We start from the raw sequence: 15,898 nt of genomic DNA on the forward strand, positions 1-15,898 counted from the left end.
TTCTTCTGAGGAGCAGCAGTTGTTGGAAGCAAGTCTCAGTGCCTCAGCTGCAGCAGAAAGTGATGACCTTTAAGTCAGCAAGGTCTAATGTGGCTGCTCTTTGGCTCGGCTTGATTAGCTGATGTCACAGGAAATGAATGGCATCTTTATCGAGGGTCACTACTACTGCTCGACAGCATGTCCGTCTTTCCTCCGATGTCATCGCAGGCTGGAGACAGAGTTTCGGCACAGACACAATCGCACTCATTTGCACCCCATGTGCATATGTATTCAAACAGAGCGTCTTTGCGGATCCGGCAGGGCGTGAGTGGGCATTAACAAACATCATCAGATGCTTGAGAATATCTCACCACAAAGGCGTTTCCCACAGAATTCTGCCTAATACAGATTAGAACAGTTTACGTCAATTAGTTGATTAACAAAACAAGCAATCTGCAGCAAATCTTTCAAGCAAATAACACTTGTTTCAGAATTGTTTGTCCCAGAGTCTTTCAAATATACATTTAAAGATTTCACTGGAAAAACTGATGGGCATTCTTTTTTGTAATTTCACAGACTAAATTATGAGTCAATTTACTGGATATCTTATGAAAGATTGTCCAAAAGCTGCTGAAAAGATCCACACCTTTAACGGACGTATCAATATATTTATTTCACACTTTGAAATCCAACCCAATGGAAACAGCTCTATTGAGAAGATAATGTCAAATTTCTGAATGAGATGTGATAAATGATGTAATAAAACAAGTAGGGGAAAACTTGACGCGATAAGAAAGCCACAAAACCGGTGCTCCAGGAAGCGAACTTGATTAAGGGCAGAGAGTTGGATGAGATCACAGACAATGGTCAAGCTGAACCTAAACAGGAGATCAACACAATGCAGAGAGGTGAGGAAAGGAGGCTCGACAAACAGGAACAGGGAAAGGTGAAGACATGGGGGAGAGGAGGGAAGTCAGGCTCAAAGAGAGGAAAGGTTGGGGGGGTTCACATTGACCTGAGTCAGAGCAGACCGACCCAGGAGAAGTCCAGTAAAGTGAAGCAGTGATGTGGAGAGCAGAGGTACTGTGCCCTTCTCACCCACATAACACAACATATAAATACACACTCTCACACTCTCCTCTGAAAATAAACAGCCCACACCTGCACCTCAACGTGCATCTCACCAAAAATAAACTCCTTTATTAGTCTCTCAGAGATGATTTAAAGACATGGTCTGTTTTATAATAAACGAGATGACAAGATAACCGTGAACATTTCTCTTTGCAGCCACCGAGTACCTCGCACAGTGCACCTCAATGTGTTTGACTGTGTGTGATAGAAACACGGTGGAGGTATTTACCAGGCAAGGCGCTCACAGAACGCAGAGGGACAGTTTCCTTCACTGTACAACTGCACCTCTGTGCATGACAGCGGCTAAAAATACATCCCAGCAAACTTCTCAAACTAACCAACTTAGCCATGGAAATTAGCAAAGTACGGCATCTCGTTATGGTCGTTTCATTCAGAAGGTTCTACAGTATGGATGCCCCAACAATCCTGGTGTCTCAACGTGAAAATGCGTTTAAACTGAAAGAGAGAGGGGTAGAAATGGCACTTTCACTTCAACAATACTTTAATAAAGCATAATGTACAATATATTTCCAATTTGAGATACTAAACCACAACTTTCATCACAAATTTTTCTTGCTTAAAAAAAGTTTCTTCCCTGTAAACTCTACTTTGTGTGAGATTAAACCATGAGAACACACACACACAAAAGCAAACACAGCCAGGTTACTGGGCAGTAACAGCCTGCTTTACCAGCCTCTGTTGATTTTCTGAAAAATAATGTAAGCAAGAGGAGCCTGTGCAGTGTCACATCTCTGCAGTTATAGCAGCGGCACTTGGACCATCAGCACTGAGAGGATTTATGTGCAGCCAACAGTTGTCATCAACAGACCGGCTGTTTGATTCCACAATGTCCCTTAAAAACTTGATGAAACAAGGCAAAGACTGTGAGACGCTACATCACATGCATCTTCCAATTGCCTACTTTCAAAACAAACCTTTGAATTAGTTTTCTGTGAGAGGGCGTCCATCTGCATCTAAGTGTGATGTGGCATTGGATAAAAGTTTGCAAAGTCACCACTGATTCCCCATCAAGCACAGCCCATAAACTGCAAAACCCTATAGTTGCACCGGTTGGGTACTCACCTCCCCAGGTGTGAAAGAGGAGCAGGAGTCCGAGGAGCGAAGAGGCAATGTCCCATACAGCCATGGTTGATGGTCGGTGCTGCAGCTGTCTGTGCTCGGGTGTGTGTGTGGAGGGAGTGTGTGAAGAGGGAGTCTGCCAGGGACTGAGAGAGAGAGAGAGGGGGGCAGATGAAGAGGCAGGAGGTCTACACTGTAAAAAGTGACCATGTGTACAACTCATTATTACTGTGCAGTCGTTCTCAAATTCAATATATTTCATTAACACATGACTCAGTTCCAGCACTTTCATGGCTTGTTTATGTAGATTCTTTGAAAACACAGTTAGGGTTCGCGTTAGGGTTAACACAATTAAAAAGCCTGAGTTGATGTGAGTTATGTTGGAGGATATTTTTTACAGCGTGCAGAGGAGGCACCCAGTGAATGAGAGAGCGAGAGAGCAGGAGGGCGGAGGTCTGCAGCCACATACATACAGTGTGAATTTATTACAGTCTCTCTGCTGTACCACAACACATCTTCTCAGCAGGACAATAACAAAAGTATGTTTCCTCAGCAGTAAGCCACGACTGATGAGGTGTGGTTCAGTGTGATTGGCTGACATGAAGCATGGGTGTGGGTCTGGGGTGAGAAGGTGTGGCACCCTTGTTTCCTCATGTGGAATAAGGGGGCTCCAGCTTTTATCACTCAGGACATATGGTGCATGCATCGGCTGTGTGGAGGCTCTGAGACTCCATGATTTCACGATGATCTCAGGACTCATGTCTGCTGTGGTGTGTCGGGGAGACAGCACCATCATGATCACAGTTATCGACCATGTATTTGAACACACAACTCATCACTATTGACCCCCTAGGCAGCGCGACCAACAATACATAGCCTGTATATAAAAAGATACAGACAATGTACACAGTGTGCAAGGCATTACGTGGAAAACAACATCAATACGGGTTATATGGTACATGGAAATGAAATTGTAATGAGGATTTGTACCAGAGGTGGAGGAAGAATTAAGTATAAGTAAATGTCAATACAAAAAGCAAAGTAAAGATACAGATACAGAATTCCCATACAACGCATAGTCTTTATTTACATAGAAGCACAAGTTTATACGGTGAGGTCCAAAAGTCTGAGACCACTTGCCAATTCAGGTTTTCTCTCATTCTCTTATAGCATGTCAGTAGATAATCTATCAATAAGTGTTACACAGATCATCTTTATCTACACACTCATAAAAATGGGGAAACAACCAAGCTTAATATGGACATAAAAAGGGAAGTTGAATAAGGCTGACTCCCTCTAAAACCATTTAAGAACACAGAGCTTGCCAGAGGAGATTATATCATTAATGTGACACTGACCTCCTCCGCTTTGGCTGCAGGAATACTGTACTGTTGACTCCCGTATTCAGTGTTTGCCAAACTGTAAGAAAGCACCCATACGGTACTGGACACAATGAAGACATGATCTCACAGAACTAAAGGAGGTTCCAGCTGTCTTGATACAAAGTCAGCATTGTTTCAAAATGTTGTCTGCCCAGACTGACACAGACTGGATAGAGTTAAGATGAGTAAAACGCTTTCAAGCTAATGGGTTAATGACATCGTGAGTCCAATTTATGTAAAGCTAACAGATTTTTGAAGCTGATACAATATTGGTATTTGAAAGTAACAAAGTCGCGGCAAGGTGGTTCCCATTTTCAAAAAGGGGGGCTGAAGGATGTGTTCGGATTATTCGGGAGTCACACTGCTCAGTCTCCCGGGGGGAAAGTCTACTCCAAGGTCCTGCATGGACAGGAAGCTCCAACAAATTGTCGAATTTCGGATTCAGGAGGAGCGATGGGGTTTCCGTCCTAGCTGTGGAACAGTGGACCAGCTCTTTACGAAGTCAAACACGTTTTCGGTGGGTGATAGACTGCGCCAAGGTTGGCCCTTGTCGCCAACCAGGGTGATGAGAGTGTTATTTGAGAGTTTCATGATGGTATCCGTTTATACCACTTATCTTTCAAGGCTCTTGACCCACTCTTTTATAACTTAAACATGTAACTGGAACATTTTGAATGGGGTAAATATCTGACTAGCGTAAATATCTAGCGTATCATTTTACAGTTGACAGCAATGATTCAAAGCGATGATTTTTTATCTGCCTTTATATTATACAGTATATTATAATTCAAAATCATTCACGTTTACCAAACCATGGCACACACACACACACACACACACATGATGGCAGGGGTTGTTGTTGAAGGGTCGTTACTCTTCAACTGAACCTTGGTGTTTGGCACAGCCAGGAACATCTGATCAGAACACCTCAGGGAGCAATGTATGTTTGAGACAATACAAGACTTCCTCATTCTCTGAACGGACGGTGATAAAACCTCTAACTGTCTGCGCCGTTAGAACAGTCAATTAATCTCAGCATTATTTGATCCCGTGTGAACAATCACAGTCTGTACAGTTGGCCTCAGATCAAAGGAGAGCAGAAGGTGTCATGTAAACTCTGAGACCCTCGTGGGGTCAAGTGGGCTGCCTCTGAGCGCAGGATAGGAAGGATTCAGGCGATGATACTGGACTCTCTGGTGTGATGGAGTCCACAGTAGAGACGAGGTCCGCTCGTAACAGCAACAGTGCTCCATCAAAGACCTCATGTGTTCCAGAGGCATGAAGCTGTCAAGTTGGTTTGGTTTGGGACTTTTCCACATCATCACTTCTGCCAGGGATGTTATGTTTTCATCAGCAAGATTAAGATTGTAACCAAAATTGCACACAAAAAACTGAATGTGTTTCAACAAAACTTGGTAGAAGGATACAGTACTGAGAAGGGAAGACATAAGCAGATAGGGCGTTTTGTAACATTTTCACTATTTTCCCACGGAATAAAGAAAATAAAGAAACTTGAAGCCATCAGTTCACATACACCGAGAATTGAGAGTTTTTCAGTGATCCAGGAGACAACTTGAATCCAGTAGTTAAACTTTTCCAATGCAAAGTAGTCTGAAAAGAATGATGTGAAGGAGAAGGCGTGGGTGTTGAACTTTTCTGGCCAGGTAATTGAACTGAGAGTGGTATCCATGTTCTCATTAATCTCCCAGCAAGAAAGCAGATAGGAGTTTTAATATAGATTAATTAATGACTGACACACCCATAGTCTCTGTGCAGTTTCTTATTTTCAGGGTACTGCTGTGTCTAAATGTTCAAAGCAGGTGGACAGCAGAAATGAAACAGAGAGGAAGCCGGAGCGTGTGTCTGCTCGTAGTCGACAGATCCTGTAGTGTTCCCCAGATACACTATCACTGGTGCTCTGTTTTTCTCTCCCTCCTAACGCCATCAGAGGGGATCTGTTGGTGGAGATATGAGCACTATGGCTGTGTTTTGATGGAAATATGAGGCCAGCGCTGATAACACAAGTGTGATGTTGGGTTGATTGGGTCTCTACACAACATCCTCTCCTCCTGCAGATCACTGTGTCCTTTACACACACAGTGTTTCATGATGTTCAGTTAAGTTCTTCTTAAATATGCATCACAGGCTTTTACAGTATTTATCTAAAAACTATCAAGGATCCTATAGGTCAGCAAAACCCTACTGGATTGTACTGTAGCCTGTGTAGATGTAAAGAAAGGTGTGAACTGCTGTGTTGATGCTTTCATTTCCTTTCCTTGTGGTTTGCATCGATAGGAAAGAACTGGCTGTTCTCAAAACAGCTACATTGTTCTACCACTCAGGGTCAGTAAATTATGACTGAGTCATAGGGGCCATGTGACATGGGTGTGGCACATTTGGAAATTGGGTACAGTAAATAAATAAACATATGGAAATTTGGTGAGACCCCTTTTTTTTGACAGCACTCTTAAATTCCTGGTGGACAAATTGCAAGAATGTTCCCCTTTCACCCTCAATTTAATATGATACATCCTGGACAGGGCGTTGGGGAATATCAGGGGGCAATGGGTTTGGGAATGAGACCGAATGAGGAAAATAGAAGCAGGAAAGGCTTCATACCCTCCCCCACATAGTTCCCAGGGACTGCAAAGCCCTGAAGGATGTTATACGACCGTGTTTCTAACCTGATGACTGGAGAAAAACCTCTATCTTTAAACCAATAACCCATTCAAATGAATCCCATTTAACTATTTTTCTGTTAATGGTTATCATAAATGAGACGTTGCACACATACTGTGTAATTCATAAACAATTGCACTTATTCTATATGATTAGCGTTGTCTGTTCTGAGTCGGACAGATTTGCTGGATAATCTTTTCATCTCATTTGTACAAAAATCTGTATAATAAATTGCTGTTTAATGTTAATTCCTATTTAGAATGTCTAGAAAATTCACAGACACGGTTTAGTGTATTTCTTATTTCTTACAGATCACAAACAAAAAATGTCAGGAGGAAAAACGTCCAAAAAGGGATGTCTTTGGCTATGAGGGCCAACGCTAAAATTCTCATATAAGTTACAGGGACGACAAGAGACTCGATCAGAACTAATACGTCCTACCACCTTTATGCTCTGCAGGCGCCTCCCCTCACCTGAATGTTCCGGAAATGTTCCTTTTGTTGTGAACAAGTCTGACTCCGGACCAAATTTTGCAGACATTTTCTGGAGTTCATGTCGGAAAATGACCATAATGTGTTTAGTACAGAGTTCTACAAGGTGCTGGAAGGTGGATTTTTTTACTGATTTGATACAGTATTTATACGAAGCTAAGCTAACTTGGCTGTAGTGATAATCTTTATTCTAACTCTCATCAAGATGGTGAATGAAACTTGGCCCCTTCAACAATTACTGATGCACTGACTCAAGTGTGGTTCCTGTGTACCTCTGTGCGTGCCACTCCTCAGTGATTGATGATTACATACAACTTCTGTTTATCTCACCAGTGCTCACAGTGTCGTGCTCATGGGCTAAGGAAAGCCTGAAGGAAGGAAACAGAGGAAAATAAGTCATTCTTTCCGAGCCACTGAAGCCAGACTGGAGAGCAAGTTGTAGTCTGTCCGGCATGAGAGGCGGCCATTGTCCGAGTTGCTCCGGAGGATGGGGGGCTTCTGTGCATACACTGGATTGGTATGGTGAGGGGGCTCCGAGGAAGAGTGGGAGAGCAATTTGAATTTCTGCTCAACTCCATCACAACAACAGGGATTGTGACAAAAGAGACACTGTGATAACTGTGCGAGCCAAGGCTTGAACATTGCTTCTCCATGGTGATTATATGTAATAGGGGCATTAATCATAATAAATCCACCCACCGACATGTTTCTTCAGTGTTTCAGCCTGGGAAGATTTTGATGTGGTAAAAAGAAGAGAAAAGAAAGATGAATTAAAAATTAGACTAATAAAGTCTAATGGCCTTAGATTAATGATGAGACTTTCGATCTCTGCTTGGAGCGATTACAACCACAGGGAAATGAGAACACGCAAGACAATTTCAACTTGTTTCTTTTCCATAAATTAGTGTCTGGGTCTTGAAACATGAGATAATAAAGAAAGTCTCTTCCTTAAAGGTTCAGTGCGTAGAATTAAGTGACATCTAGTGGTGAAATTTCATGTTGCAGCTGAACACCCCTCACCTCTCCCTCCCCTTCCAAACATGAAAGAGAACCTGTGGTTGCCTTCAGTTGTCATAAAAACTCAAAGGGTGTTTAATGTGTCCAGTAGCTTTCATTCTTCAAAATAAAGCCTGTCCACAGCGACGGATCTTGCTTTGTGAAAGTTTCCTTTCACGTAAAAGATCACAACACAAATGTGAAATTCTTATGTTTGATTATTATTGAATTCATCAAGTATTTTACGACATGAAATGAATGAATATTATAAGTGTGAAACAGTAAGAGAGAACGGGGAAGATACGTAACAAAGGGCTGGGTCATAACTGAACCTGCAGCCGCTGCAGGAGCACTCAGGCCTCTGTATGCAGCGTCCACTTTTCACTGATTGAAAGATCATATTTCAGCCACTAAAAATAAGCACCTGACATTGGCAAGTTGCAGCTTCATGAATGCAATGACTTGCTTTCTGGGCTTTATATTACGGAAATGATTAGTCTATCAAATGGTAAGTTGTTGGTGAGTCTTTAACTCACTCTCTACAATGCTGTCAAGAGATATCATTTGCAGCCGTACGCCTTGAAAGATTAGGTTTATGTTTGAGAGTGAACTGCTTCATTTCAATAGGATGTGGCAGCCTCTAAAATCTTAACACTGACTTTTAATGAACATTTATTGTTCCTTTCCTGATGTTTAATGACCATTCCTGAGGAGAAGAGTTGTTAGGTGCTCTTTCCAGGGTTGTGTCTCCATAACCTTTGCCAGATGAAAGTCTGAGGACCAAAACATCATCGTAACATCATCTTGTGAGATCATGTGAAGGACACGGATTTTTTGGTTTTAGCAGGACCTCTTTCAAAATGATTTGATAGACTAAATTAATAATCAATTCATATAAAAATGTTACAATCATTGATAATGATGGTGATTGTTTGCTGCAGAATGATTAAATGATTGATCTAGTGATTGAAAATCATCAGATTGATCAGATATTAAATAATCGTCAACAGCAGCCCTATAAGTGACTAAACAAAGGATACCACTGAGGTTATTTTTTGGCACAGAGCCAGAATAATGACTCATGCAGCAGGAAGCTGCTTCTACATCCTGCAAACTCATGGACATCCTGCAGATGTAGACAAGGTCCTGAGAAGACGACTCAAAGGACAGGAATGTCATGCTGAGGGACCCCCACACACTTAGTCATCCCATTTATCTCTCTCTGAGGCACGTAAAACCATCATTGCCTCTTTTCCTGCAATGACTCTTTTGTCCCCGCTCAGTTTGGGTGTGATAGTGGTAACTGACAGTTGACAAACAATCTCTGAATACTGCATATTTCCAGCCCAGTGTTGATGATGCTGAAACCCCAGATTCATGTCCATGTTTGTGTCCATTAAGATATGAAATAAAATTAAAATAAACAACCCTACCATGACATTGTAGAAGAGGCTTTAGGAGAATAGTCATATTCAGAGTTTGTGCACTGAATTTTCTTATTGATAGTTAGATGACAAGATCAATATCACTCTCATGTCTGTAGTGTGTAAATATGTACCTACAGTCATCACAGAGCACACAGATTTGAATGGGGGGAAACAGCCAATCTGACTGTGTCCAGTTTCCCTTCATCCCCCTGGATCAGGGGGATGAAGCACATGGCGAGGAAGGAAATAGTTTTGATATTGTTCACCATTGTAAAGCTTTTATGTTTCATTGTCACTGAAGCAGCTGAGGTTGTGGGACAGAATAGATCAACACATGAGATTGTGTTCATGTTAATGGCCAAGGGGAGACTGGAAAATCCTGGAAATGACAACAGCAGTCGTTTTCACACACACACACACACACGCAACACACAACACACACACATCATTTAGATGAGAGTTATTGTTTCACCGGTGACAAACTGTAGATCCCCACTTTCTAAATTCACATGTGCAGTATATGATAGCTTTTAATTGTTTGGGTATTTATTTAAAAGATGAATTCTGTGATGTCAGTATTGCTGTTCTGTTTTCATTATGTAGGCTTGGGCCTCCTTTTCTACCTTGTTACATACATAACTCCATCACTCCATGCAGATCAGAGTAGCCTCACCTCAGCTATTCAGCTATCTACAATTATACAATAATAGTGTTATTATTCTTTTACCGCTTACAATTGTATTATTATTATTATTATTATTATTATTATTATTATTATTATTATTATTAACTGAAAACTGAGTGCATGTTTTTAATAAATCAATGGTTCTAAAAAGAACATTTCCAAAAATGGTCGCATTACCTGAAAATACCATATTTCTATATAAACTCCTTTCCATTTAAAAATATAAATCATTTTATTTTGTAGACTCGCCGGAAACCGGAAAGAGATGCTGAGGTCAGCTGACGCGACCAAAACAGACATGGCGGCTGAGGTAATAACATCGAAGCTTATGTGAGTTTTTCTTCGTCTCTCCTGTTTACGCCGGTCGATTTTTACGGTTTAACACTTTTTAAAACCGTATTTCTGAGCTGATGAAACGTTTCCGGATCATTCTCTGATCGGAGAGAAGAAAACTACACAGAGGAAATGAAACGGAAGTGTGCGTCTCTCGTTTGAAACAAAACATCCGCCTCTTGTAACGCGTGTGTTTGTTGTGTGAGCTCGTCGTGTTCGCCGAGCAGATGGATAGAACATGAAAAAGAAGGCATCTTGTGGTGAAACGAAGCGGGGAATGTCTGATGGTTTCGGCTAACGCACCGGACGAGCTGACGGCCTGAACAAGATGTAACACCCGAGAGTCTCAGTTCGTAAACAGACTTTACTGCGGAGACAAGCTGAGGGAACAGGGAAGCAGCAGAGAGGGCAGCATGGGTCTGGTGAACTTTGTCCTCTCCACGGTTGGAAAATGTCTGGACGCCGTCTGTCTCCTCCTGGACCTGAACTTCGTCGTCGTCCACACCGTGGTGCGGAGTGTGCTGGCGGTGGTCGCCTTCATCACCAGCCTGCCCACCCTCCTCCTCACCTCAGTGCTGGAGCTGGGCAACTTCCTCGTCTTTTGCCTGATGTCCGCGGCAGAGGCGACCACCAACGCGGCCCAGGGCACCGTCACCATGCTGGGGAGCCTGGTGCTGGCCCTGGAGGGGCTGCTGGAGAGCCTGAAGATGGTGGGTTACCTGTCCATGCACGTCCTCCTCCGCGGGAAGGAGCACCTGTGTCGGGGTCTTCTGTCCATGCTGGAGGGCTGCGGCATCGCTGTCAGCCTGGTGGTCTATTTCACCAACACCGTGGTAAACTACGCGCTCATCGCCACTCAGAACGTGTACCTGGCTGTGGCCGGTGTGTGGCAGACGGTCTCCAGCCCCCTGCAGAAGGTGCTGGAGCTGACGCTGACCTCCTTCACCTTTCTGTACAGCAGCCTGGCTGGGACGTCAGCGTTCCTGTGGTGGCCCTGCAAGCTGGTGTTGGACTTTCTGGTTTCTCTGGTGCACATGTTCATCAGCATCTTCATACTAAACATCTACGGCCTCCTGCTCACGGTCACCATCGCTCTGACTACCACAGTCTACCTGAACCCGCAGCTGACCCGACAGGCTGCAGCACAAACTCTGGATTACATCAACTCTTTTCCTTCTCTGCGCAGACTGCATTTTGCTCTCCGCCGCCTTGCTTCAGCCGCGCGGGGCCTCCCACATTTGCTGCGTGGTAACATGCGGCGTCTGCGAAGGATTCTCCATCACCTCTACCTGCTGGAGACACGACTCTGGCAGCAGCTGTCTCGACACAGCAGCCAAATAGGCCTGGCGCTGAGGACACACCTCCACAGGGACCACAACAACAGAGTGCGAGGGGACGGCAACCCCGAAGAGGAGCGGCGGGGCCCGCCAGACGGAAGAGCGGGGGACGGGGCCCACCAAGAGCTGCTGGATTTAGTGTTCCCCTCCTCCAGTACAGACAGGCCACTGAAGAAGGCGTCGTCTCCAGGCAGTGGCAGCAAACCTCTGCCTGCTGACAATCTGCTGACTCTGCTGAAGGAGCAGGAGGACAGGAAGAAGTGTGTGATCTGTCAGGACTGCACCAAGACGGTGGTACTGCTGCCGTGCAGACACCTCTGCTTGTGTAGAGGCTGTACAAACATCCTGCTGATTCAACCCATCTACCAACAGAACTGTCCGCTGTGTCGCCACATGATCCTCAACACTATGGACGTCTATCTATGAGGGACCAGTGGATCTAAAGGAGCCTGACAATCAGTATCTCTGCTTCAAGTTTTACCACCACTGAAATGATGTTGTATGACTTTTGTTTTACTGGGTTTCCTTTAAATATACATCTGGTGATATTCTAAATGAATATTTTTTTTTTGCTGTCAATAAATCCCATGAGCAAGACAATGAATCTTCGCAGACAGCTCATACATGTATTGTTTTATTTTTTGATGTTAAAAAACACTTGGCTCTGTGGTTTTTGGGGAATTGAGTAAAGAAAATACTTGTTAGTGGATCACTTTGTCGAGGGCTCTGGATTAATTGGGATTTACTGATTATAAAAAATAGAGAATATCAGCAGACGTATCTCCTAAATATCTGGTTTCAGATCTGTGTGGTCGGTTCAGATGAGAAATACTGAAGTAAACGTGCGAACAGGAAATTATATAATACTTACGCCCTCGGATGCTGTGGATGATAAAATGCCACAACCAAATAGAGACGAGGGTTGAAGTGTAATTATTTCCATTGTCGATGAATCTGCTGATTATTTTCCAGATTAATCACTGAAATGTATGAAACATCAAAAAGTTGTCAAAAACACAACGTTCCAGAGCCCAAAGCAATGTCCTGAAAAACCTGTTTGTGGACTGTTGATTTATGCAAACAACAGTCGTCAATAGATTCCCACCACGTGATTAAAAAAAACATAGATTTGTGAATTTTTTGTGTGAAGCTGAAATCAGAAAATATTGGGCAAAAAAACTGAAAGTTAATCCACTAGCAACATATCTGCAGCTTAATTTTATTTATGTTAAGTGATTAATTGAGAAAACGTTGTGGCTCTGAAAGAGACGGCAAAATGTTTAACGGGACTGTTTCACCACTATTTTTTTTCCCCGTTACTTGTGCATTCAACTGTGGGATAATAAAATGAGTTTTGTATTTGTACTGATTGTTTCAAATATACTTAATTTTGTTGCTTTTCAAGTGTGAACACTTCCTGTAATCTGGATGTGCGTTACAGCTACAGTCTGTTTTGCCACTGTGATGAACCCGCTCAAAAATGATCCTGTGTCGCCACGCTGAGTCTCAGGTCTCGTAGCCACAGTAACCCGTAAGTGCCCCCCCGATGCTGAAATGTCTACCGCTGCTCCTGTCTTAAAAAACGCGCTTTTAATAGACCAAGCTGTGAATATAAACACATGCATGAGTATACGAGTGATTACACACCATGACTTTTTGTTGCAGTGGAAGCTTTTACCATTTCACTATACTTCTGTAAATGTTTGCGCTGCATGGAGCCATGTAAGAGTTAAAAAAGGGTTTCTGGATTTGGGGAAAGCCATTTATAATTGTTCAGTCAGTGACAGTAAAATACAGCTTTATACGATTTACGTTCTATTGATAGAACTTATTCCAGTCCTGCATCAGAGGCCGGTTACAGTCACCACCCACACATGATCCATAAAAGGTTTTCTCTTTCCTCTACCAGGACCATAAACTAATAAGCATTCACAATTTCATTTGTTTTCTCATCTGTAGCTGTTGAAGCTGACGTGTTGTCATTGATCGGTGTTTAAAGGGCAATGATGCCACTTGATGTGTTATCATTGAAGTTGGGTGGTGTGGAGTCAGATCTGTGGGAGAAGGGCTGTTTGTAACATGCCCTCATTTGCTTTTTGAACCGTTTTATTTTTTTATTTTTATAATTTGTATGATTAGAAGAAATGTGATTTCTGCATTATTTTTGTGACAGGAGCCATGACATACATTTTACTGACATTACTATGTTTCTTTAGTACCTTACACAGAAATCATTAATGAGAGTGACTGAGTGTTTGATGAGGTTGCAAAAGATTTGTGGGGACCAGACTGTAGTCAGATCTCTCTCAGGTATTCCTTTAATGCTAATGTACAGCATTCCCTAACTAAAGATTGCAGTGGAGTGAAACCGCTCACATGACCATCATCTGCTGCTTCCTGCAGTAATGATGACACAGTGTGGGACGATGCGATTTGAAGAATGTAATTTGTGTGGTTTTTTTAATGCTGTGGCTGCCACATAGTGATAAGTCATATGTTCATAATAAAACAACAGTCAAGACTGGTTCTTGTGACCTCTTTTACCAACTTAACACAATACACATGTTAATAGTGATTCAGTATCTATACTCCTTATCGTTTGAGGGTTATGGGGGGGCTGAACCAATTCCATGGTGACATTGGGCTTCACAAGAACAGAAAAACATGTCCGGGAGAATGTCCGGAAACGGGAAAGAACAATTTCAACGACTCTGTTGTTATATCTTAAATTGTCTTGTTGACAGAACATAAACTTTAAAAAGTCAGTGTAATATCATTAAAAAGTTAAAAACATTAGATTATCAATAAATAGTTGATTGCCTAATCAATTATTAAAGGAAATATGTCAGCTAGCCACAGGTACAGTATGTGTACACCAGGACAAACTGACACTGACGAAAGGAAACATGACCTTTGTTCACCAAATTTAGTTATACTGATTTTACCATGTTTTCACAACGTCCACACAGACTGCAGTCTGCCCCTGGACCTTCATATGCAGATTGCTACAACTGGAAAGAGTTGTAGGCGGAACAATATTTATCTGAAAGCAGCGATAACTCAGCAGCTGATTTCAGAGATAGTTCCACTGTCATGTCTTGTATCTGCAGAAGTAAAGGGGGATCTAGCGGAGCTGCTGTGTTAGAGGAGGAGACGAGGCCCTGATGCACCAGGGACCACTTCCACAAACATACAACAATTCACCAGAGGCTCCGGTCCTGTTCCCAAAGTTTACTCTAAAAATATCCCCAGATCCACATTCGACATCTGCAGAGATAAAAAGGATAGACTCAGATGTTACGTGTCTGTGAACATGACACAAGCATTTTTACTCCTCATCTTTATAACTCTGAGGTTTCTCCGTGATCTCCACAAACAGAACAAGCTGTTAGAGGGATCAGAAAACTAATCCAGAGGTTGTTTGTTGTCTCCTGACCCATGAGTTCTGCCTCTGCTGTGTTTACGTGTTAGTTGTAAATGGCGGTTGTGTTAACAGAGGGGAGGAAGTTTAATGTCGGTGCGGGGGACGAGCAGGGAGGAGTATACCGAGGAGAGCCTGATACTCTGGGGGTTCGACCTCTTCCTTCTGACTCCGGGGATCCCTGTCGGGAGCAGTGTGGGAAAATGTCAAACCCAAGTGCACTTTTGTCTGCCTCTCTCAGGATCTATCTTTTTCTGTTCATGATGACTCTCTCTATTACTCACTCTGGCTGCTGATTCTACATCATCTCTGTATTGTTTGTTTTAAACTCGGCGTCTTTATGACTGGGAAAACGTCTTCAAAACCAGAGGGGTTCGAGCCACAGAACAGTGATGCTAACGGGGGTCAAAGGTGACAGCAGGGCCTTTCTCCTGGTACTTGGAAGCTTTGCAGGAACTCTGTGTTGTCACCACAGGGACCAGGATCTATATAAAGTTACGGGTAAATCTTTTCACCCCCAAAAAGTCCCTGGTCGGGGGTTAGTACTTTAGGGGAGGGGCTTGCAGCGCTATACGTGATCATATTAAAGCCACCATCTATAAAAACCTGTCACTGTGTATACATTTTTTATAAACCACTCTCTCGTACCGACATAATGGAGCCACAGAAGAAACCCTATGATGGATGGATAGAAAACAAAGTCCGGGCTTTCCTGAGTATTTTTGCTGAGGAGGAAATTCAGAGGTGAAGATGGTGAATCTCCAACGGCGCAGCACTGACCCCTGACCTCCCTGTAAGGGGGCTCATAAATCACGAGTCTCCACCTAGACAAACTACAGGAGGTTTTAGTTGATGTTTCTATTTCGGATATATCGACAAGCCCGAAGTCCTCCGTCATGACGCAAAGACAAACAGAAGAGACATGGATTGAAGATAAAATCAGAGATCCACAAAAGG

At 42.9% G+C, this 15,898-nt stretch overlaps 2 protein-coding genes across 6 annotated transcripts in view; one reads left to right on the forward strand and one right to left on the reverse strand.

The window, feature by feature from the left end:
• Positions 1-2,329, reverse strand: part of mcamb (melanoma cell adhesion molecule b) — a 34,197-nt gene extending 31,868 nt beyond the window's left edge. For all 5 annotated transcript variants that reach the window (XM_035155226.2, XM_035155225.2, XM_035155224.2 and 2 more), the window contains exon 1: positions 2,194-2,329. In XM_035155226.2, the coding sequence (XP_035011117.2) occupies positions 2,194-2,257 (64 nt within the window). In that variant the 5' untranslated portion in view covers positions 2,258-2,329. The remainder of the gene's footprint in view (positions 1-2,193) is intronic.
• A 7,799-nt stretch (positions 2,330-10,128) lies between these two features.
• On the forward strand, positions 10,129-14,044 carry rnf26 (ring finger protein 26). The gene has a single exon (XM_035155183.2). The coding sequence runs from the start codon at positions 10,597-10,599 to the stop codon at positions 11,944-11,946; it is 1,350 nt and encodes a 449-aa protein (XP_035011074.1). The 5' UTR covers positions 10,129-10,596; the 3' UTR covers positions 11,947-14,044.
• The last annotated feature ends 1,854 nt before the right edge of the window (positions 14,045-15,898 follow it).

Source organism: Hippoglossus stenolepis, chromosome 4, assembly GCF_022539355.2.
Source record: "Hippoglossus stenolepis isolate QCI-W04-F060 chromosome 4, HSTE1.2, whole genome shotgun sequence".
NCBI lineage: Eukaryota > Metazoa > Chordata > Actinopteri > Pleuronectiformes > Pleuronectidae > Hippoglossus > Hippoglossus stenolepis.